The 25,367-nt window shown below is 37.1% G+C and overlaps 1 protein-coding gene across 7 annotated transcripts in view; it reads left to right on the top strand.

Annotated features, from left to right (window-relative positions):
• Nucleotides 1-25,367, top strand: part of adamts6 (ADAM metallopeptidase with thrombospondin type 1 motif, 6) — a 184,262-nt gene that overhangs the window by 17,959 nt on the left and 140,936 nt on the right. For 4 of the 7 annotated variants that reach the window (XM_087270247.1, XM_087270245.1, XM_087270246.1 and 1 more), the window contains 4 exons: nucleotides 5,109-5,277; nucleotides 6,101-6,318; nucleotides 6,451-6,534; nucleotides 12,341-12,486. In XM_087270247.1, coding sequence (XP_087126373.1) covers nucleotides 5,109-5,277; nucleotides 6,101-6,318; nucleotides 6,451-6,534; nucleotides 12,341-12,486 — 617 coding nt within the window. Of the gene's footprint in view, nucleotides 1-5,108; nucleotides 5,278-6,100; nucleotides 6,319-6,445; nucleotides 6,535-12,340; nucleotides 12,487-25,367 lie in introns of all 7 variants that reach the window. The other 3 variants (XR_015500852.1, XM_087270249.1, XM_087270248.1) reach the window with 1 other exon arrangement.

The following is a 25,367-nucleotide window of genomic DNA, read 5'->3' as shown; positions in this document are numbered from 1 at the left end:
TACATCACAAATGATTTTATATATAAATTATTATATATTTATATATAAAGAAAATAATGTACCAGGATACACCAGACTATACAACAAAATCTAGCCAAAAAACTTTAAACCAAACCCCTAATTCATTCATTCATCATTCATTCATTTTCTTTTCAGCTTAGTCCCCTTATTAATTCAGGACCGCCACGGTCCACCACCAACTCCTCCAGCACATTTCCACACAGCGGATACCCTTACAGCCGCAACCATCTCTAGGAAACACATTAAACATTAAGAAATTATTAAAGAATATTAAAGAAAAGGACGAATGTCAAACTCCTAATTTAAACCTTTTGGAGACAATGTGTCTAAAGTGAAAATCCAAAAGGCTTCACGTTGCAACAGCAATTTATTCAAATTCATCTTTTCTGCTGTTCTTCCTTATAGACATCCATTGCATGTAAACTTATTTGAGTCTACTACAAACTGAGGGACAAGATGACCATTGTAAATCATTACTTGTCTTAAATGCTGTAAATTAAGGCCCAATCCCAATCTATTTTTTCGTAACTGTACTGTGCATTTACATCGTGGCCATATTTATCTGTGGAAACTCCAGAAAACAACATTAACGTTATACCAGACACTGTAAAAAGGTCATTCCCATCCACTAGACTTTTCTGACAGGCTATTTGAGTCATCAAGTGACAGATGTGAAAATATGTTGTGGGAATACTATACAGGTGTTAATGTCATGACTGTAAAGTTATGAATGTATTAAAAAAGGGTGTCCAAACTCATTCCTGGAGGGTCTGTGTCCTGCAGATTTTAGCTTCAACTTGCCTCAACACACCTGCAAGGATGTTTCTAAAAAGCCTAGAAAGAGCTTGATTGGCTTGCCTTGGTGTGTCTGATTGGGGTTGAAACTAAACTTTGAAGGACACTGGCCCTCCAGGACCAATTTTGGACACCCCTGTATTAAAAAAATATGCTTGTTTGTTATAAAAAGTCTCAATAATGGCAAAAAAATACTTATTTGCACATCTGCTGACTCCCATAGGCAGCCATGTTGCGTTGTTGATGTTGTATTCTGGGAAATCTCCTTTCAAGGGCTATACACCCCTACCCCTTCATTGAAAACGAAGGAAGGTCAAAGGAAGGACTAAGGGGACGAATTATAATTAGATCCTGCCCATAAGCAACAAACCACTTTTTGGCCCTGGAAACAACAAAGAAAACAAAAGTAAAATATCACAAACAAAGTCTAATAATAACTTGAGGTCCCCTTTTTTTCTGGGGCAAAAGAGCTATTTTGAACACACTGCTAGATGAATGTAAGATAGATTTCACTATTTAACATATTTAAATTTAAATGTCTTCAAATTAAAAAAAAAATGTGATGGTCATGGTTATGGTCATATAAAGCATTTTTGATTGAGAAAAGACACCTTTTGTTATTATCTATATACTAAAATGGTATTTTTTCATTTGTTGCCTCGGGGCAACATTCTGCTGTTAGTATGTTATGGAAGGAAATGGGCAAATATCCTCTTAAGACCCAAAGATTTTTTTTTTTGTCTGTGATTTCCTACATCCTTTGGGTTTAAAAAATTCTACAATTTAGGGTTTTTACATTCTGTTTTTATTTTTAATTTTACAGCATGTCCACTGTAGTGGACCACAGGACCATTTTAGCAAAACAACCACCACTCAGACAACAAAACTGTACAGGATATGGCTGTAAAATTATATTATTCTAAGATTAATGTAACAAAAACATTTTTTCCTTTTTTATTCAAATTTCTGAAACAGTTAAGTCTAAAAGAGAGCCGAACTCAAAAAAAAGAAAGAAGTAATGTTAATCCAAAACAAGTTTAACAAAAATGATATAAAACTGATTGTCATTCTTTAATTGTCTCTAATTCTCTAATTGTCTGATTGTCAAACTTTAAATCAGAGTCCCTCAACTATTTTATAAACAATCATCTCTGCTTCAGTACTGCCTCCTACATCATGCAGTCATTAATTAAATTAAAATGGTCCTGATGTCCACTATAGTGGACATTTAAAAAAAGATGATATTTTGAAACACAAACAAGTTAACAGCTTTGAAAGCTAAATGTGTTATTCCTGACACTTTAATAAACAAATATATGTGTGTAATAATAAAAGTAAAAAACATTTAAAAAGCTACATTTTATATGCCTTTCTCTTTCCAGTAAAATGTGCTTTTTTGTATGTAAGCCATTTTGGGTGCAGTGTAAGAAGGGGTTCCTAGCATGCCAGCCAATCAAATGACATATTACTAGAAAGCCCAGGATGCTCTCTGAACAGTACAAATTATAGTAACATTTCAAAGAAAATTCATGAAAACGCAATGTCCACTACAGAGGACACAAGTCAATGGGCAGGCTAGTAATCACCATACTATTAATATTATCTGCTATACTGTATTTTACTCACAGGAAATGGACGTTTAAGCATTATGTGTGGTTTATTCATTAAGTAATTTTGAGAGCATCACATGCTCATGATTGTGGCTGGTCCAGCATCAGCTTCATACCCCTACTCCTCCCCCTTCTCCTAATAGGGTGGCACTGTGGCCCAGTGGTTAGCACTGTTGCCTCACAACAAGAACAGTCGGCGTTTCTGAGTGGAAATTGCATGTTATCTCCTCGTGTGGGTTTTCACCGGGTTCTCAGGTTTCCACCCACCGTCCAAAGACATACAATATAAATAAAATGACTAATCCAAACTGGCATCATAGGACAAACTATATCTCTTAGCTTTGCCTAACACGTTCACAAGCAGGGGACTTTTTGATATTTACCTGAGCTCAAACTCCCCTGTCACCCTGTAAAAGGAGGGGAGCCCCTGACTCGAGGTTCTTATGAGCTCTGGCAGTCTCTCGGGACATCATGCCAAACATGCTTTATTATCAAGTATCAGTTAAGTGTGAACTCTTGAAATGAAGGTAAAGAACGGAATTGAGCAGTTTGGCTCATTTCCTCCAACAGCAAGCTTGAAGAGTCAAATTAGCTATGTTTCCATTTAAAGATGCGTTGGACTAGGGGTAGCACATTTTATGATTGATTATAAGGAACCCCCAAGCATCCAGAAATATGGGTGAAATATTTTTTTCCTCCTAAAACAACAATTCATGCCATGCAGGTTAAGTCCTCAAACATCTGTTTTCCAATTTTCCAACTTTAATGTAAAGTTTAAAGATATCATTAAAACAGATTTGTGGAAATTACAAAAGAATAACTGTATTTACATGCCAGTGACAGTCCAATAATAGAGAATGTTACTTTGTAATGAAACTCTAACATTTGTGAATGTAAGGTCCTTTCACACAAATTACTATAACTTTTCATTATAAATGTTGTACATTTTCATGTCCCACCTTTATTTAAACAGAAGTTTGGGGTTTTGATGGTCCGTTTGTTGAAATTAAGTTGCATCTGCATGCCAAATAATTCTCATTAGATTATACGTAGACTGTTAGGTTTGGGTTAAGGTTAGGCTTAGGATAAGTGAGTCACCATGTACTTGGAAAGTTACTTATAGTCAGTTAAAAGTTGAAGGTGCGATTATCAGCAGATATTAGGTAAACAGTCTACTAATACTCAAATGAGAAGTAATTGGCATGTAGTTGCAATGCAACTTTTAGTCAACAAAATGTGCCACAGGGACCATCAAAATAAAGTCTTGCCAAGTTTGGAATAATACGTTTTAAAATGTGATTAGTGGATTTTTATTTTAAAACGTGAGTAAACCTATTGCCTTAAAATGATTCAGTAAATTAATTATGTTTATAATTGTACAAATTAAGGTAAGTCAGCTTAGCAGTTTTAAGTTTTTTTAAGTTTTTTTCAACAGCAAGCATGAAGAGTCACATTAGCTATGTTTCCATTCAAATGCATTGGACGAGGGGGAGCAAATTTTATGATTGATTTATTATACCCCTAAGACACCCAAGCACCCAGTAATATTTTTTTCCTCCTATAACAGCAATTTATGCCATGCGGGTTAAGTCCTTAAACATCTATTGATACTCAAATGAGAATTAATTCTACTAATTAATTCTATAGTCTACTACTTAAATGAGAATTTATTGGTATGTAGTTGCAATGCAACTTTTGGTCATTAAAATGTGCAATAGGGACCTTCAAATTAAATCTTACCAAGTGTTGTACATTTTAAAAAGTGATTAGTTGACTTTACTTAAAAAAGTGAGTAAACCTATTGCCCTAAAATGATTGAGTAAATGAATTATGTGTATAATTGTGCAAGTTAAGTTAAGTCAACTTAGCAGTTTCAAGTTTTTGTAAGTAAAATAGAAACAAATAGCATTTTCTGCGTACTAGAAATCAGAATTTAGTGGGAATGGATCACTAGTCAGTTGCAGCAATGCTAAAATGTTATATTATTATTGTTGCAGCCAAAAGCACTGGCTCGCCGTACTTCATAAATTGAGAACTCTGCGTTGCCTCAGTCATTTTATGGAAACCAAAAATGGAAAAACATTCCTTTGAATGCCTCAGCAATTTTTGCCGTGCATCACACAGCATAAGGCTTATATCAACTGCTCTTTTGTTTTGTGTGAGCAGCGTTTGCAATTTCTCTGTAAAGATTTAATTGGTCTCATTGTGGAGTTTTACAGACTCTGAGAACATGCCAGAATTTTTTTTCCTCTTTCTTTTTCTATGAACACATTTCTGTGGCACTTTTTAAATTTATGTTAAATTGGGGGTGTTCAAGGGCGCAGGTCTGTGTGCTTTGGTTCCTGTCCCAGTAATTACGGTGTTGTTCTTTATGTAGTCTGCGGTTTATAAGTGATTTATCTCATTGATTTGTATTGTGGTATGTTTTGCGTTTGCTTGCTTATGAATTACTTGAAATAACATGAGTTATAGCTATCTGTTTTCTGGTATGCATTTTTACAGCATGAACTATTTGTAGAGATTATAAGCATGTGATACGGTCATTAAAGTGTGTTAATTTACAACCTAGTGCTTGACATTGCAGATGGAATATTTCAAAGCCTGTCAATGAAAAGATTTTCTTGTTTTTTTTTCTCCTTTGTGCTTTTTGTGTAACCCTTCTTTTTCTCTTTTCTTATCAAGCATGGTGTCATAACCACAGAGGATGAGCAATATTTAATAGAGCCATTAAAAAACATATCCAGAAATTTCAGTGATGTCAACCACGAAGGACAACCACATGTTATTTATAAAAAGACATCTATTCCTTCTCCACAAGAGCCGAGCAAGGAGTTCAGCTGTGGTGTTTCAGGTTGGTAAACCTCCATTTGGCCACACTGTGACATAAAAAGCTATAGATAGGAGTTTAGGAAATGATGGTTAGTGGTTCAGGTTTGGCTAGAAATCTCTGCAAACAGACTTTGCATAAATGCTGAGTGAAGATCTGTTCTGAAGTACTACATTTTTGGTATGGATAGAACTGCACCATATAGAAATCTGATATGACATATGACATACAAGTTCATATTTGTATGTCATATATGCAACATTTACTTATATCTATTTTAACTTATGTATTTTTATACTATATTTTGTACTACATACTATTTTATACTATACTGTGAAATTATACAATTTTACCAAATATTTTGGGAAGAATTGATCATTTTAGATTGATTGGGATGATTCTGTAGGAGAGTGTATCTGCATCCACAGGCTAGTTTGATTTTCAGTGAAGTAAAATATGACGCTTAACTAATAATGAGGTAAAGGCCAAAATATCAAATTGTTTAGAACTGAACTGGGACCAAATATTTTGGAACCCCAAAAATGGCTATATAAGGGGATGGGTCTATGTGTACCTGCAACAACTTAGACAAAATTGTAAAATAATTAATCCAGTAATTCCGTATCATAGGGCACTAAAAGAACATATAACTTAAACTACACTTGGTGCATGACATCTGTCACATCTGTCATCAATATTGGGAAAAATTTCAGAGAGCCTTGTTTTTGAGAAATCGATTCTATGTCATGTATGTAATTTGCATTAATAATCCATTGATCCGATTTCTATACGGGGCGAATGAATTCGTTTTTTTTTTTTTTTTTGTTTGTTTGTTTGTTTTCTCCAGACCTCACAGTGAACAGAACACAATTCTACAATACCAATCCTAAATTAAACCCAGACTTCCCAGTCCTAGGTGTCGACAGTTTAATGGGTGCCCACCGTCAGCGCCGTTCTGTCAGTTCTGAACGCTTTGTGGAAACTCTAGTCGTGGCTGACAAAATGATGGTTGGCTACCACGGGCGCAAAGACATTGAGCACTACATACTGTCTGTTATGAACATTGTAAGTTTGGTCCTGCTTTTCTCATGCAGTGTTCATTACAAATGTGTGTGTCGTCCTATATTAATGGTAAATCTGAAGATCTCAAACGGCATTTGGCTGACTTTGTGTCTTTTCTTCTTTTCTGGAGGTCAGGTTGCCAAACTTTACCGTGATGCCAGTCTTGGAAACGTTGTGAACATAATTGTAACTCGACTGATTGTTCTGACAGAAGATCAGGTGAGTGCTTTTATTTACTATGTAGGTGGTTCAGAAATCTTAGTTTGTGTACATGCTAGGCCTGTTTAGCTTAATTAAAACAAATTCTAGTGTGATTGCTCTGTTAGGTCAGTGTATTTAATAAATCAATTAAAATAAAACAACGTTGTACTGATGAAAGAAATTATCATTTTAGAGTTTTGAATAACCTTATTAATATATATTAGGGGTGTGACAAGACACTCCACAAGACGAGGCAAGTCACTTTACGAGAACGAGACGCGATGAGACGAGACGAGATTTTTATACTATTTTTTTAATTCTCAGTGATGAAATATATGAATGGAAAAAAGTCAGCAAAACTATTCAGGTGCTTTTTAAATAAGTTTGTAGTGAATGTTATGTTACTTCTATTTTAATGAATAATGCCATAAAGGACATACAAACATTGCAAGTATTTTTTATAAACTTTACTGACCGGACAAACTCTGGATGTGAGGACTGAAAGGACATAAATGATGATGATGACAGGTGTGTGTGTCTATAGGAGTTCACTGTGTAGAGATTTGTGTGCTTGTGGTGCTTTACTGACTTGGTAGGTGCTGGTAATTGTATCAAACAGCTGTGTATGCATGGCTTATACTGTTGCAAAATGCGTCTAAAAGTTGTACTTGACAGTAATAGTTTGATTAGGGAGTTTACATGTCTGTACTGCACTTCAATAATACAACTAAAATAGGAATATTTCATGCCTCAACTCGACATTTGTGACTTTAAGCATATCTAAAGTGCTATTCCATCGCATGGTTAATTTGTGTACTGCAGTTGTAGCAGCATCTGCTCTTATACTTGGTTATGGTTACTTCTCACCCGCCCAAGCAAAGTCTTGTGAAATCGTGCTATCCGAGATTCGTATATATATATATATATATATATATATATATATATATATATATATATATATATATATATATATATATATATATATATATATATATATATATATATATATATATATATACAGTTGAAGTCAAAATTAGCCCCCCTGTTAATTTTTTCCCCTATTTTATGTTAAACGGAGAGAAGATTTTTTTTTCAACACATTTCTAAACATAATAGTTTTAATAACTAATTTCTAATAACTGGTTTCATTTAATCTTTGCCATGATGACAGTAAATAATATTTTACTAGATATTTTTCAAGACACTTCTATGCAGCTTAAAGTGACATTTAAAAGCTTAACTAGGTTAATTAGGTTCACTGGGCAGGTTCAATATTTAGGGTAATTAGGCAAGTTATTGTACAACGATGGTTTGTTCTGTAGACTATCGGAAAAAAAAACAGCTTAAAGGGGCTAAGAATTCTGACCTTATAATGGCTTTTATTTTAGCTGAAATAAAACAAATAAGACTTTCTCCAGAAGAAAAAATATCATCAGACATACTGTAAAAATTTCCTTGTTCTAATGAACATCATTTGGGAAATATTTAAAAAAGAAAAAAAATTAAAAGGGGGGCTAACAATTCTGGCTTCAAATATATATTTATTACACTACACTTAGATAGTTTAATCACAGTTACACTAACCATAGATTGTTTAATCATGTTCATATAGTGTGACTTACAAATGAGGACAAGGAAGCAATTTACACAACTATAAGAGCAATAATGAATAAGTGCTGTAGGCAAGTTTCAGGTGTGTCAAGTCTAAAAAGAAAAGCATTAGTAATGTTTTTTTTTTTTTTTTTTTTTTTTTTAGTACAGTTAGTGGTATAGCCAGAAAGGCAATTGCAGACTAGGAAGTGAAGTATAGACTAAATAGTTGAGTTTTTAGTCGTTTCTTGGAGACAGCAAGTGACTCTGCCTTTCTGATGCAGTTAGGGAGTTCATTCCACCAACTGGGTAGATTGAATGCGAGAGTTCAGGAAAGTGATTTCTTCCCTCTTTGGGATGGAACCATGAGGTGACGTTCATTCACTGGACGCAAGTTTCTGGAGGGCACATACATCTGCAGAAGTGAGAGCAGATAAGAAGGGGCAAAGCCAGAGGTCGCTTTGTAGGCAAACATCAGAGCTTTGAATTTGATGCGAGCAGCAACTGGCAGCCAGTGCATATGGGTGAGTAGCGGAGTGACGTGTACTCTTTTAGGTTCATTAAAGACTACTCGTGCTGCTGCGTTCTGGAGTAGCTGAAGAGGTTTGATAGAGTTAGCTGGAAGCCCCGCTAGTAGAGAGTTGCAGTAATCCAATCTAGAGAGAACAAGAGCTTGAACAAGGAGTTGAGCTGCATGTTCAGATAGGTAGGGTCGGACCTTTCTGATGTTATAGAGTGCGAATGTGCAAGATCGAGCAGTTCTAGAAATGTGGTCAGAGAAGTTTAGTTGGTCATCAATCGTTACTCCAAGGCTTTTCACCATTTTTGATGCAGTAATGGTTGCCTCATCCATCTGGAGTGAAAAGTTATGGTGTAAAGTCGGGTTGGCAGAAACTTTAAGTATTTCCGTTTTCGCAAGGTTAAGCTGAAGATGATGATCTTTCATCCAGTGTGAAATGTCCGACAGGTAGGCTAAGATGCAACGTGAAACCGAGGGATCGTCAGGGTGAAAAGTGCGGTATAGCTGGGTATCATCAGCTTAGCAGTGGTAGGAAAATCCATGTTTCTGGATGACTGGTCCTAGAAATGTTGTGTAGATGGAGAAGAGAAGTGGCCCAAGAACAGAGCCTTGCTGTACCCCAGTGTTTAAATGCTGTAGGTTGGACACCTCTCCCCTCCAAGACACCCTGAATGACCTGTCAGAGAGGTAAGATCTGAACCATTGAATAACAGTGCCTGCAGCGCCCAGTGACTCAAGCGTAGATATCAGAATCTGGTGGTTTACAGTGTCAAAAGCAGCTGATAAATCCAGCAAGATGAGGACCGATGATTTAGAGTCTGCTTTAGCCAGTCTGAGATCCTCCACGACCGAGAGCAGGGCAGTCTCAGTTGAGTGGACTTTCTTAAAGCCAGATTGCTTGTTGTCCATGAGGTTGTTTTGAGTAAGAAAGTCCAGGACTTGATTGAACACTACTTTCTCCAGAATCTTGGCCATGAATGGAAGCAGGGATACTGATCTGTAGTTTTCAAGTAGCATTTGGTCCAGGTTGGGTTTCTTTAGCAGTGGGGTTACCCTAGCCTGCTTAAATGAGGTGGGGAATAAACCAGAGTCAAGAGATGTGGTAATTATGTGGGTCAGTGTTGGTATGACTGCAGGAGAGATGGCTTGCAAGAGATGAGAGGGAATGGGATCAAGTGGACAGGTGGTTGCATGGCTAGATAGAGTTTGGACACCTCAGACTCAGAGAGCTGAGAAAAAAAGTGTAAGTGTGTGTGGTGTTGGTGGTGTATCTTGCGTGTTTGTTGTAGGTGCAGCAAATTGAGCTCTGATTTTTTCAGTTTTGGTGCAAAAGACTGTGGCAAAGTCATCAGTAAGTGTGGAGGATGCGGGTGGAGGAGGGGGATAGAGGAGGGAGAAAAATGTTTTAAAAAGTAGGCGAGGATTGGTTTCATTGTTTATTTTCTGGCGGAAGTATGTCTGCTTTGCAGAAGTAACCTCAGCCGAGAAAGAAGACAGAAGAGTTTGGTATGTTATGAGCTGTTCAGGATTTTTAGTTTTTCACCAAATTGTCTATGTAGCCCGAAGTTTTGAGCGATGCTCACGAAGAACATCCGAGAGCCAGGGTGCAGGAGGACTGGCACGGGCTGGCCAGGATATAAGAGGACATAGTTTGTCTAGACATGATGCTAGTGTGGAGCAGAGTGTATCAGTGGCACTGTTCGTATCAAGTGCAGAACGTTTGCAAGATGGAGGAAGAGGAACTACCTGAATTCTGTAACTACTTGAATAGCCATATCTGTCCTTTTGACCATAAATTTTTTTTTTCACATCATATTTACATTCAAAGCTTTTTTTGAGGTTGCAGAATAAAGCTTTGTATGTCTGTCGTCATATTTTATAAAGCCATTACCATATAAAATATAATATTTTTTGTAATATAGCTTATAATTGTGTACGAGTTGCTAGACTGCTTCTGAAGGTGCATACCTTATTCTTTACCGCAATCATAAATGAACGAAAAACAAATGTTGGTTTTGGAAGATTTAAAAGACATGTCTAAAGTAAAGTTATTTTTTTTTTTGCTATCAGTAAGTTTTTGTTAGCTAGGCAGTAGAGAAAAGCATATTCAAAGGCAGGTAGTATAGTGCACTATTATGGCCAATCAAGACAGAAATACTCACAACTCAGAATAGTGTTTTGTCATTTTAATAAAATGACAGTGTTAGAATCAAATATACACACATTTAAGACATGTCAGTGGATGGTTTTATATGGGTTTTATTGGGCTTATTCTTTGTGTACGAGCAGCCATTTGAATCTTTTTGGCTCAAGACCTTTGATCTCATTCACTTCTATAGATTTTTAGACGTTAAAAACAGCTTGTTCTGCTGATTGATGTTGCAAACTGATATTTTCTTATTATATTATTCTGCTTTGGTGACGCGGTGGTGCAGTGGGTAGCATGTTTGCCTCACAGTAAGAAGGTCGCTGGTTCGAGTCAGTAGGCGTTTCTGTGTAAAGTTTGCTTGTTCTCCCTGTGTTTGCATTGGTTTCCTCCGAGTGCTCTGGTTTCCCCCACAAGTCCAAAGATGTGGTACAGGTGAATTGGTTATGCTAAAATTGACTATAGTGTATGAGTGTGTGTGTGTGTGTGTGTGTGTGTGTGTGAATGAGCATGTATGGGAGTTTCCCAGTGATGGGTTGCAGATAGATGGGCATCCACTGCCTAAAACATATGCTGGATAAGTTGGTGGTTTGTTCTGCTGTGGCGACCCCTGATAAATAAAAGCATTAAGCCGAAATTTTTTTTTATTAATTTATTATTCTGCTTTGTCTCTATTGTTTGTAGAGCAATAAGTTTGACCGTTGTCTGCCATTTATTATTCCTAATTATTTCTCACATAGGCAGCTTAATTAGTAGTTCTAAAACAATCGCAAAACAAGCGCACTTCTGCAATTTAGAATAAGGTCAATATTATTTAAATACAAAATGTAAAAACAATCAAGGTGACTGCCTCAGCTTAAATGTTTGACCTATTTACTGTATTGTTCTACAAAAAAAAAAAAAAAAAAAGATTTTAAAACAGTCTATGGTGTCCAGCTGCTCTCTGGCTTAACTAAAGTTCATTGTATTTCAGTGGTACTTCCTAAGACAAGACTAGGGTGACGTTTTCTCCCTAATTTCACGCACACACATGCTATTCATTGTGCTAGTCTTTTGTCTGCATTAGCATGAAATGAGTGTGAGCTGAGAGTATTTTTAGAAGCTAAAAACACATCTCACAGTAGTCTGATGTTTTATTAGCCTGAGTAAGACAGATGGAATCATGAATCGTCTGACCACTTTTAAAGATTAAACCTTATTCATACAAATATGCCTAGACGTTGTCCCTCGAGGAAACTTTGTCAGATTTTATGTTAATGTCTTTAATGAGAGAGCCTGGGCATTTGTCTTTGTTTTCTTCTTTTAGTTTTTTTTAGTTCTTGGAAGAGTCAAATAACTCTTCTCAGACTGGGAAGTCAACCAAAAGATCAAACTACCTCTCAGATGATGTCATTAGAGCTACAATTCACACTGTACCAGCCAAATTATATATATTACATGTTTATAAAATAATAACTTAACAAACTGGTGTCCTTTATTGTATTGTGACTTCATTTCAAATGATCATGCAGCAGATTGAGTTATCTGGAACAATGTTTGATATGTTATGTTGGTTTTCTGTGTTACAGCCCAACTTGGAGATAAACCATCATGCAGACAAATCTCTAGACAGCTTCTGTAAATGGCAGAAATCCATTCTTTCTCATCAGGGAGATGGAAACAGTATCCCGGAGAACGGGATCGCCCATCACGACAATGCTGTTCTCATTACAAGGTTCGTTCCTATTATTTCCATTAAAAGTAGTTAAAGGTTGAGTTTGGGGATAAGTTTGTTGGAAATGAAAACCAAAATGTCGATATAGCAACAAATCCTGCTTGGTCACCAACATATGATTTGTTTAAATTCAAGCTTGATGAACTCAAACACTCATTTAGCCAATATTTGATTGATAAGATTAGTGTTTGCCTTCTATAACCCAAAAAGTGTTAGTTGTATTCACGCTTCAGTTGTTAAGATGCAAAGATTTCCTGTTGAACAATACAAAATAAAGTGAAAGCTGACATTTGATGATGTAAATCCACTATTTTTCATGATTCATAGGTTTATATAGGTCAAAAGGATAGTTCACCCAAAAATGAAAATTTACACACAATTTAATCAAACTCAAATGGTTCAAAACTTGCATTCTTTTTTTTCTGTTGGAAGAAAAGTAGCCATTTTTTTACATTCTTCAGAGTATCTTGTTTTTGTTGTCAACAATACAATAAACAACAACAACACTTGAGTTTAATTAAATAGAGAGTAAGTTTTTATCAATTGAATGAACTATCCCTTTGCTATGCAAACGGTATACACAGCTAGCAAAATTCATGGGGCTCAAATCTGGCCTACACCAAACACTTACATACGGCCCACATACCGCATGGAATGATGGTACTTGGTGGTGCGCTCCTGTTTGCCAGATTTGGGCCACAATTAAGTCATAGCAATCCCACATATCAACCAGAATTTAACCAAATGAACCAGAACTAACCCTATTCTTGGCCACAATTTGCTTTTATTCCGGCCCAGATCCGGCCCTCACCAGACACTTACATCTGGACCACATACTGAATGGAATTATGGCTCTAGGGTGGTCTGCTCCTGTTTGCCAGATCTGGGCCACAAACTAGCCATTACTACCATATCTGCCATGTCAAAGAGCTATGGTTTGACCCCTATAATTATTAAATGATCACTGTACTTTATCTTTACCAAAAGTGACCGATCATATGTTTTAGGAGAACAGTACAATACTTGCCACATCTTACCTCAACTGCTTACACCCTCTTTAGCCAGAGATACTCGCCCATATTTGCCATATCTCATCTGGGCCACTATAGGCTTACAGCCACATCAGCCAGAGCTTACTGTGCGGAATATTTGGCAAAAGTGGTCCACATATGTTTTAAGATAACTGGGCCACATTTGCCATATCTTCTCTGGGCCACTTTAGGCTCATAGCCACATTAGCCAGAGCTTACTATACCTAATATTTAAAGTGTTACACATATTTTTTAAAATAACTGGGCCACATTTGCACCTACACATGTGAGCCAATTTGGGTTTAGACCCAGATTACCCTTAAATTACTGCCACATTTTTGCCAACTGTGGCTCACATTTGTCCTCTGTCATTTGGCCCAAATTTACCATTTTTTACATGGGCAAAATTAGGCTCACATTACAGATTACATTTTGCCATAAGTGACATATATGTGTCCATATATGAATTGGAATCTATGCCTCCCTTTTAATATTGTACAGGTTGGGCCACTTAATGCCTAGTTCACACTAAAGGATTTTAAGCCTGATTTGAGCCCGATTTGGAAGTTAACGAGCTCGCCGACAGATCGGGCTGTAATCGGCAAGAAATCTGCGGGTGCTCGGCTCTCGCCGCTCTTTATGTGTGAACTACTGAACAACGCATCAACGAGGCTCGCTGACGCGTCGCCGACACCTCGCAGACAGAAATCCAACATTTAGCATGCTGAATATTCCAGAGCAGTCGGCCGACTTAACCCCACGTGTGATCAGATGTTGTGACGAGCTACAGCCAATGAGAGAGCATATCAGCATGAGCTGAATGCCTGTGTGTTCAGGAGCTCAGCAGAAACATCTGTGATTGGTCAGAATGGGCATCGGTGCACTTGCTTCATTCTGCATTAGTACAGACATGAGAGTAGGCTATATTAACAGTGGAACTAGAATTCTGTAACTATTAGAATTACCATACTGCTCATTCTGACCGTTCTCATATAAAACACCATATTGTCACAACATATTTACATTCAAAGCTATTATTGAGATATGAAAATTAAGCTTTGAATGTCTGGCATCATATTTAATGACACCATTACCCTAAAAAGATAATATATCTTTGGTAATACAGCCTATAAATATGTAGTTAAGATACTAAAACACTTAAAGGTCTTGGCTTTCATTTTCACTTTCAAACAGGAGCTATTTCACTGCACAGAATATGCTGTTTTGAAAGATATCTGAAGTAAATTGATGTTTTTGCCATCAGAAAGTTTTGTTCATGTTAGCAGGAAGTTGTTAGGCAAGAAAATGCACACATATTTAAAGTCACAGTGAAAAGTATCAGACATGCATGCAGTCATTTTGACCAATATGGTTATTTAAAGCAGAAATGCTCAGTTCTTTTGTAATAAAAAAAATAACAATGTCAGAAAGAAATACACTGATAGTTAGAAAATGGCAGAGTGTTATAAATATGTTAGTTTTACTTCAAAGAGTTATCTGCTGATCTGCTGATGTTTAAAATCCTGTAGTGTGAACTAGGCTTAAGGCACACAGTCATTTTGTCTGGGCCGAAGGAAGACCACCAGTGCTGCATAACTGTCTAAAGTGTCCCACATTCATATGCTATCTGGGTACAGCACTCAGTTACTCAAATCGTGAAATCACTACCTTTTATAAATTGTTATAAAGGTTGACCAACAGTGACGACATTAGAATATATGTTAGGTATAGGTTTTGAGTGTGTGTGTGTGTGTGTGTGTGTGTGTGTGTGTGTGTGTGTGTGTGTGTTTGTGTAACCGTGATTCATACACATCCCAGACAGTGATCATAACATTACATGTCATGCTCATTGAGAATTTATTTTGTATTGTAGCCTTTAAAATAATTTCTGCGTCTGAAAGCCCTGCATTCAAAACGTGTAATGGTTTGTTTTTGACCAAAGTTTTTCACTTTTGATGGCATTTCTTGTGAGAGGCTAGTATTGTAGAAAGCAAATAGTCCCTTAGCAATCACCAAAATGCTATGCTGTTATAATTTTGCAAGGTGCCTTGCACACACGCTGCCTTCAGAGTCATTGTTTGATAGGGCCTGATAACCTCTTGCTATTTGGGCTAATTGGAACTTAATTAGAATAAAAATCTAAGTATCATATTTTGATATGATGTACCTTTAAAGAAAAATTATGTCTATATATGTGGACTCGTGGTCTGAATTCACATAAAACATTTTTCCAAAATGTTTTTAATGCATATTTAACATTTAAAAAAATTGAACTTGCTTTTGAACCATCAGAGAGTAAAAAACTATTTTTTTCTAACCAATGCACAGTTAAAAATAGTGTTTGGGACTTGTAAGATGACACTGTATGTCTGTAACAAAATATAAAACATTCAAAGTATTTTAAATAGCCACTTAAGAGCTAATATGTGCTGTCCACACATGTGGACACTTAAGCCCAAGAAGGATAGGGCAGAGAGGCAACAAGCAGCAGCCTATGATTTCAGATGTAGCAAATGTGCAAATCCATGCCTGAGAAACTGAAGTAAAACACTAGAAATTGGCTCTCATTCAAAAGCATTTACTTAATAAAGATATAGAACAGAAATGTGTCTAATATTTACCTGAAGCTGTTTAATTGAATGATAAAGTTCAGTGTAAGTACAGTACAAAATAAAAAAAGCCCTTCTTCGAAAATGTCTTTGTCAAGGGTACAAACTTGTCAAACCTTTAGAGAAATTTAACAAATTTCTGCAAAGCACACATTCATTATCCCCAAACCAGCCTTGTGTAAAGTCCTCTATTAGAAACAAACATAAGAGCACAGGAGAGAGATGATGATGTCCTTCAAATCATATAAAAGAATCATATACTGTTAACTTAGAAACTTAGGCCGATGAAGATCAGAAAAAGACTAGAGTGATTTTGCTGCAGATACATTAAAACTGCTATGCTCTTAAACACACTGACTGAGTACATGAGCTTTCTTTTCTAGGTCTTAAAAGTGCAGCTAATTTCATGCTAGTTTATTTTATTTTATTTTTTCATCTTTGTTTTGACCCCTGATGAATTTGCACCCCTGCAAATTTTACCCCTGTATGTTAAGCGCCCCTATTATGCTTCCTAATATTTCATATAATGTGTAATAAAAATGTTTGTGAATGTTTGTGATTTTTTTGTCACCTAAAAAAGAATTTATTCTGAATTGTAAACAGGTGATCATTAATTGCATTTATATATATATATATATATATATATATATATATATATATATATATATATATATATATATATATATATATATATATATATATATATATATATTGAAGTCAGAACTATAAGCCCCCCCTTTGATTTAGTTCCCACAATGACTAATTTTCATCTGTTGCCCCCTGCCAAACTAAAAAAAAAAGGTAACCTTAAATCAAAAACAGAGTATTACACGTACAATATCAGTAAAATTACATGCAACAAAAACATGAAAAAATTAATACCATTTTCATAAAGCAAAAAGCTAAAAGAATTACAGACCACAACATTTTCATTGACAACAATATATGCTTGACTCTCAGACACTGCTCTGAGGTCTAGAAGAGTTTGATTCATGTTGCCGTCATATCAATAAGGCATTTTTTTTGGCTTTCAGTGAATGTATCCCTATTGTATCTGCAAGCCTTCAGAGCAACCTGTAAAATAATGCAGTAAGGGCCAGTTTGTCAGTTTATGTTTGTCGAGTACACACCCTTCTGAAGTCCCTGCACTAATTCATTATGTTTATTCAGGAGCCAAAAATGTCTAGCAGTAGTTTAGTTAATGGGTGATCAATCTTTTACATGGTGGACAGCTCTGTGATTTTTACATGTTTTACTAACTTCCTCAATTTAGCTTTAATTGGGCTTGTTTTAGGGCTGGTTGACATTTTGGCATTCAAGTTTGACAGTTTGTACTGGAAACATGTATTGGGTGAGTAATTTACAACTGAGACTGGTTATTAATGTCATTGTTAATTGGTGCTCACTGATGCATGACTGTGTGGTTTGGACAGGTGCGAGGCAGCGGTTATTAGATATTTATGTTTATACACATATAATTTGTTGAACTTTTTAGTGTTTTTGCTAAACACGTTGAGACCAAACAACTTTTCAAATTGACTGAAACGGACAGAATGTCTTTACGCTAGTCTGCAGAAAGTTTATTTCTTTAAAGAATATGCCAAAATAAACTGCGTGGTAAACAACCAACTGTTGTCTTGCTAGTTTCAGGCAGCCTTGTTTTGAGTCTGGCAAACCAACATTGCTGGATCTTCTCTTAAAATGCTTTTTATTCTGACTTATTCCTAACTTTCGTCAGGGAATTTTCCTGTTTAAACAAGACATTGTGTGTTGTCTTCTCTTAGATTTAGTGGAGGAATTGACATTTCATATTTCAGCGGAATATTAATGACTGCAAAAGTTCATATTGTATTCTTTGGATCTACAGCTATTGTTTTATGAGATCTGTTCTGATTGTTTGAGGCTTTACTCAGGAAAATGAACAATTGTTCAAGTTAAAGTGTGGATGGCTGTTGTATTGGAAGCCAAAAACGTTAAAAAAAAGTTGATCTGTGGAACCTGTGTATACAGACGCGCAGATTTTTTTGGCATCTCTAATTCAAATATATGTAGTTTTTTTATGGTCCAAACAGAAAAACCACGTTTACAAACTTGGTCCAAATGAAATTGATATGTAGCTTCCAATCTGTTTTAGTCTGTTGATTTTTTTTCAACAAGTGTTTTTATCAGTTTTATATTTTTCAATAATTATCAAACACACAACAACAATAAAAAATACATGAAATAAGCATGATAATACAAATAAATTAATGGTAACAACAATAATTAAAAAAAATTAAGTTATTATAAAAAAACAACTAGGGCATAAAAACGATTTCAATGAAAATACAAAGAGGCAGTCAATAGTGGTAGTAAGCATATTAAGCACTACACTGCTGCTCAGAATCCGCATTATATTGGTCCAGGGGATCAAGAAATAGTTGCCATATACTGTTAAACTTACCAATATTATCAATAACTCCATAACAGACTCTTTCCATGTGCAGAGATAAGTTAACTATGCCTCAAATTAAGGAATAAAATTTGATTTCCACAGTTTTAGAATGACACTTAGCAATAATCATTTCATAAATTATGGTGCTTTGTATGGACACATTATAGTCCAGCAGAGAACGAGAGTACTCAAATATAGCCATTTCTGGGTCTGGTGTTCTAATGTGAAGGGACGCTGACAACAGAGGTGTGGACCCAAAAGCAGGGTTTATTAGCAGGATGGTCAAGCAAGCAATGATCAACACAGGGGCAAACAGATGTATACAGGGAATCCAGAGGCGTGGTCAAAACACAAGCAAATGGTGAAAACAGGGAGGCAGCAGGCAACGCAAACAAACAAAACAAAGCACAGGCCTAACACGGAAAGCCAAGGCAAGGAAACCGCGTCGTGATGTTCACAAATTTTATAACTCAGTTAAAAAAAATCCATTAAATTTACAGAAAAATACTAGCAGCTGTGGTTACCAGATTTTTTCCGTAAAAAAATACAGAAGTTTATAGAACTGTTTAAATTTATGGAAAATTTCATCAACTGATGGGTTTTGTTATATTCAATTATTAAATAAGTGACTTGGTTAAGAGCTTACTGAACTATGTTTTTAGTTTGAAATTTGGAAGAAATATTATTTGATCTTTCTAGAAAAACAAAAACAATTATTAGCATTCAGAAATTTAAATGTAGGGCGACATGGTGGCTCAGTGGTTAGCACTGTTGCCTCACAGCAAGAAGGTTGCTGGTTCGAGTCCTCGCTGGACCAGTTCGCATTTCTGTGCGTAGTTTGCATTTTCCCCCGTGTTTATGTTGGTTACCTCCGGGTGCTCCGGTTTCCCTCACAGTCCGAAGACATGTGGTGTAGGTGAATTAAATAAACTAAATTGTTCATAGTGTATGTGTGTGCATGTGAGAGTGTATGAGTGTTTCCCAGTAGTAGGTTGCGGCTGGAAGGGCATCCGCTGAGTAACACAATGACTGGATAAGTTGGTGGTTTATTTCGCTGTTGTGACCCCTGATGAGTAAAGGGACTTATGAATGAATGAATGAAAGTAAGGTTTTGCATTATAACATAATATAATATTCATACATTCAGAGGAACCCATGTTTTGGTAAATGGCATTGTAATTGTGTTGTAAAATGCATGTCCACTTATTATAAGCAATGCTCATTAATCATCTTTAGGCTTAACTGGTCTAGTTTATGCTGCTAATAAAGTAGACAGGTGCATGTTACAATAATGTACGATTATTATGGTAATAATTTGGCTTATTTAATTCTAGGATGAGTGGTTGGGTTTATTATAGACTTGTTTCTAATTGCTTTTTTTCTAGCACAATCTGACAACACTAATAAGTCTAGACATATATCCTGTGATTTCATGCACCGCATGTATTCACAAAAGAATTAGATGACTAATACACATTTAAATACATCATCAATAAACAAGCTTTATGACTTTTATGCCCGCTTTGAAGGGACAATAAAGAACCCTACACCAGGATCACTTCCTCAACCGACCACTCACCTATGACACTCACCTCCTCAGAAGTCTACACAGTACTGAGCCGGATCAATGTGCAAAAGGCTGCTGGACCAGACGGTATTCCTGGGTGCATCCTCAAAGCATTTGCAGAACAGCTCGCTGGGGTATTCACAGACATTTTTAACCTGGCCCTTATAGCAGCTTTGCCAACATGCTTTAAAACCACCTCTATTGTGCCAGTGCCAAAACACTTCAGCCCAACATGCCTGGATGACTACGTCCCTGTAGCACTCACACCCATCATCATAAAGTGCTTCGAACGGTTGGTCCTGGCACATCTGAAAGACTGTTCAATCCACAAAGGCCCTTTACTGTTTGTTGACTTTAGCTCAGCATTCAACACTGTCATACCCTTGTTAAAACCACTTAAACTCTGCGGACCCGGTACCGGTACCCGGTATTTTGGATACCCTAGCTAGGTATTTTACATTGGTTCATTTTCATATTTTTTTATATGACACATGTACAAGTTCTCATATAGTTCTAGCATTCTTTTTACTGAATTATATTCATATGCCAAACAGTTGTTGAATGAATTGTGGTGTTTCCATGGTGCAGAAATGTAAACAATACATTCATGATCAATAAGCAGCCCCAGGCAGCACAGACAGCTGTCATCTCTTACCTTATGCTGTGCCCTTCAGGGCCATTCTCCTCTGTTTTTGAGGTGATGTGCATAAGTAATCCTTTTATATGTCTGATGTGGTCCAAACACAGTGAATTATATTTGATCAAACAAAAGAATAGTGAAATATGTAAACAAGGATTGGTCCCTGTGGCTTGTATAGCACCTCTCATCAGTTGGAATACAATAACTGTTGCATATATTATGGTAGAGACATTTTTCTTTTTTCCTATGATTACAGACATGTGCAGGAACCACCTAAATTAATTAATGCACGCTAGACCACACAGAACCTAAAAGGTACACTTTCAAATTTAAGTTTGTAAAAACATTTACAAAAAGCGCCTCTTTTTTAAAGTGTTTATTATAACACAGATGACATATACAGTGATTTTAAACACTTTCAATAGTGTTTTATGAAAATTCAAACGGTTTTCTTTAAAATGACACCAAATTTTTGTATTTACACCTCTTTATGTGGATTTGGGAAGCTTTTAAATTTGGGTAGGCAAAATCCAGGCGGAAATCCAAAATAGCAGCAGAGTTTAAGTGGTTAATGATCAAACTTAGAGACCTGGATATCGATACGTCTCTCTGGATCTGGGTTTTAGACTTTCTGACTAACAGACCTTAGAATGTTGGATCAGGCCACATCTGTTCCATCACTGTCACACTCAACACTGGTGTACCACAGGGCTGTGTGCTGAGCCCCTTACTCTTGGCCTGTGAACAGATCCAACACCAGCATCAAATTTGCAGATGACACCACAGTGATTGGTCTAATTAGCAACAATGATGAGACTGCTTACAGATAGGGGATGCAGCATCTGGCGATTTGGTGCACCGACAATAATCTGCTCCTTAACACCAACAAGACCAAAGAGCTTTCCTTCAGGATGAGACGAACAGGTTCACATGATTCCATCCACATTAATGGGATGGCCATTGAACCTGTTTCATCCTTCAATTTCCTAGGGACCCACATCTCTAAGGACCTTTCCTGGACCACCAACACCTCCAGCCTGGTCAAGAAGGCTCACCAGCACCTGTTCTACCTAGGGCAACTTAAGAAGAATCAGCTTTCATTAGCTGTCTTGGTGAACTTCTACCACTGCACAATAAAAAGCATCCTGACCAACTGCGTCACAGTCTGGTATGGAAGCTGCTCTGTTGCTGAGCGTAAGGCACTGCAGTGGGTGATGAAAACTGCCCAACGCATCACAGGGACCACACTGCCAGCCATAGAGGATATCTAGAAGAAACGCTGCCTGCGCCGAGCACGCAGTATTCTTAAAGGGCCATGACACCCCCCACTTTCGGTTAAAGTCTACTTCAGAATTTTTTCAAAAGATGCATGATTAATGGGCATGGAGCTCCGCGAGCATCGGGCAGGAGTGGGCGTAGCCAGCAGGGGAGAACGTGAGCGAACAACTGTTGTTGTCAGTTAGCTCACAAAATGAGACACAAACCATGAGGAGACGCATGAGTTTATAGTTTACAAAGTTAAAATGCAAAGAAATGAACAGTGATTTATATCCCTGCTACATTTGTTATTCGTAATTTCATATACAGACAACCACAATTTATATCATTATAAAGATGTGTGTTCATGTAAACACTATAAATGAGGACTTCTCCCTCAATCCCCGTATCCAGCAGACTCAGTGCAGCAGGTCTCCTAACCTGTCTATTTTAACCATTAACCCAGCTGGTAATCTGGAGGATTTAGGCAAACACAGCAGCACGGCGATGTGTCTGAATGTGAACGAAGTCCTGATAAAAGACAGTGTCCGCCATTCTCTAATTCTCGTGCTGCTCTCCCGACAAAAATACTAGCAGCACGCACACAGCTTTGCTGTATGATCAGCCCTGACAAGATCGCTTATACTGTGATCGAAAATACTGTGCCGTGGTTTCCGTGTCTCTCAGCTCGGGCTTGACACTGGCAGGTCTGGCAGGTCTCATGAATAATTAAGCAGCCGGCTCTTCTCATAGGATAAGAAAACTCCGCTATGAATAATAATGAGAAACCGACGCATCATCATTGCACTTGCAGTACTGTGCTACGTCGCCGATTTTGATCCCGCCCCAAAATTATTTTAAACCCAGAAGCTAAAATTAGCTGACAAAAGCTCAAAATTATCCAGTTTTCCCCACAATTAAAGCTGACAGGTGCTAACATTGTCTTAACTGATGCTCAACACACACACATCTGTTAATATAAAAAAAAGTTCTCCGGGGTGTCCTGAACCTTTAAGAATCCCTCTCACCCTGCTCACAGACTGTTTTCTCTACTGCCTTCCGGCAGGCGCTTCAGGCTCCCTCTGACAAAATCCAGCAGACTGAGGAGCAGCTAATTTCCTTCTGAACTCTGCCCCCCACTGACTCTTTTGCCCCCATAATACACCCCCCACTCTCCTCTAACTTATACTCCTCATAATCACTGCACTTTTTAACATTTGCACATTTAAAATTTGCATATATTTATTGCAATACATTGCAATGATTCATTTATTTGAACTGTACATACCCACTGCACATGGACATTTGTAATTATGTACACACCCACTGTGCATTTACATTTGTGATTATGTTTATCTATCTGCACACTTCTGATTATTAATAGCAATCTGTACATATATTCATTTATTTTAAATCTCTGTTCATAGCTAATCCAACCTGTACATAATGTTCATAGTACATCCATTTGTAAATATCACCATAGTTTTTCTGTAACTGCACTTTATAACTTATACCTGTTTCTTGCTCTTGCTGCTATTGCACTGCTGGTTAGACCTAAACTGCATTTCGTTGCCTTGTACTTGTGCATGTGTAATGACAATAAAGTTGAATCTAATTTAATCTAATAGCTTGTAGAGATCAGTTTGAATCAAACTGCATAGAATGTTGTTGTCACCTGCCTTTTTCAGGAACAAATTTGGTTGTTGAATGGCATTAAATTACTGAAATGAGCACTAAACAATGAACTGACAATTTAGCCGCAGTGAAATGCGTAGTGAAAGTATACTCTAGATTAGATGTGAAACGCAAATCTGATTTCTGCAGCATTAACGAAGCTTTGTTTATGTGAAGTCTAATAAGCTGATTAGCTTTGTGCTGTTGGCTTACAAATGAGTACTCCAGGAGGAAGGAGCCCCTGCAGCGATCACATTTTATGGCCATTTATACTAGCAGGGCTTAATTCTGAGACATTTATGTGCAGTGATTTCATGTATGACTAATGATAGCCCAGAGGAGAGCTCAATGATCAGACTGATGTTTCCTCAAAAGCCTGTTAAAACAAACTCACTGGTGTATGACACAATATAATGTCTTAAGCCCATTGTGGTTATTTGTTTATGTTTGAAGAAAATCGTAACATTCTTGAAGCACTAATTCAATAAAGCTGTCATAGTGATGACAGAATAAAAATATTCATTCATTGATTATTTTGTTTTCTTGTCGACTTAGTCCCTTTATTAATCCGGGGTTGCCACAGCGGAATGAACCGCCAACTTATCCAGCCCATTTTTAGGCAGCGGATGCCCTTTCAGGGAATTCCCATCTCTGGGAAAAGTAAGAACATGTTCTTGACTAAAAACTTTGATGTAAAATATTTCAAAAGCTATTTATTAAAAATTGTAAAATAGTTTACTATAAAATGACTATAAAAATAAGATATCACTATGTAAATTATCGTAATTGTTGCAACTACTAGGACTTTTTTGATTATCTAAAATTTATTGTTCCATGTTATGTTGAAAATCTTGATTCTGACTGGCTGGAGTGTGTGCTATAAAATCATATAATGCACAGGTAGTTCTAGTCAGTTTTGATCACAGTTTGAAATAAATGCGCTTCCCTCAAACATTGAGTGTAACGATACACTGAAGTAAAGGTTTGGTACATAGCATGATTTTAGGTTCATGGTCCGATAAGGGTTTGGTACAACAGCATATTAATGCAGTTGACGGCCGTGTGTGACCATTATACACCTGTGTATTTTTAAAGCTTGATTTATACTTCTGCTTCAAGTGACCGGCGTAACCCACGGCGCATGCAACGCGCGTAGCTGTGCATGTAAGCCTGGTTTATACTTCTGCGTCAAGTGACCGGCGTAACTCATGGCATATACAACGCACGTAGCTGTGCATTTATACTTCTGCACGCTGTCTCTGTTGGTCTGCATTAACACTACCGAACCGCTAGTTGGCAGTGAGGTGTAAATGTTACTCTATGTCGAGTTTCTTCATTGCTGTTTTGCTTTTCCTGAACACTTCCGGGACGTACAAGTGGCTCAAACTCGCTCATTTTGAGGCAGAAACCGGCGGACGTGAGATAAACACAAAACAAAACTTTCCATCCGGAGCTCCTTCACGGGACTCCACACTTGCAAATAATCGCTCCATCAGGCTCGCACCTTTCACGCGGCTCCCGGTCCCGCCCAAACTCATCAGCGCTACCAAGCCGACCAATCACAGAGCTTGCACTACGCGTCGTTTCGATGTGTAGTTACATTTTTTGAGAGGTGCACGTCAGTGACGCCGACGGCCACGGCGAAGAGCTATGCGTCAGCGCCGTAGCA

The sequence above is a fragment of the Danio rerio genome, chromosome 10 (genome assembly GCF_052040795.2).
Source record: "Danio rerio strain M-AB ecotype USA chromosome 10, GRCz13ab, whole genome shotgun sequence".
Lineage (NCBI taxonomy): Eukaryota > Metazoa > Chordata > Actinopteri > Cypriniformes > Danionidae > Danio > Danio rerio.
This window is presented reverse-complemented; position numbering and strand designations above follow the sequence as displayed.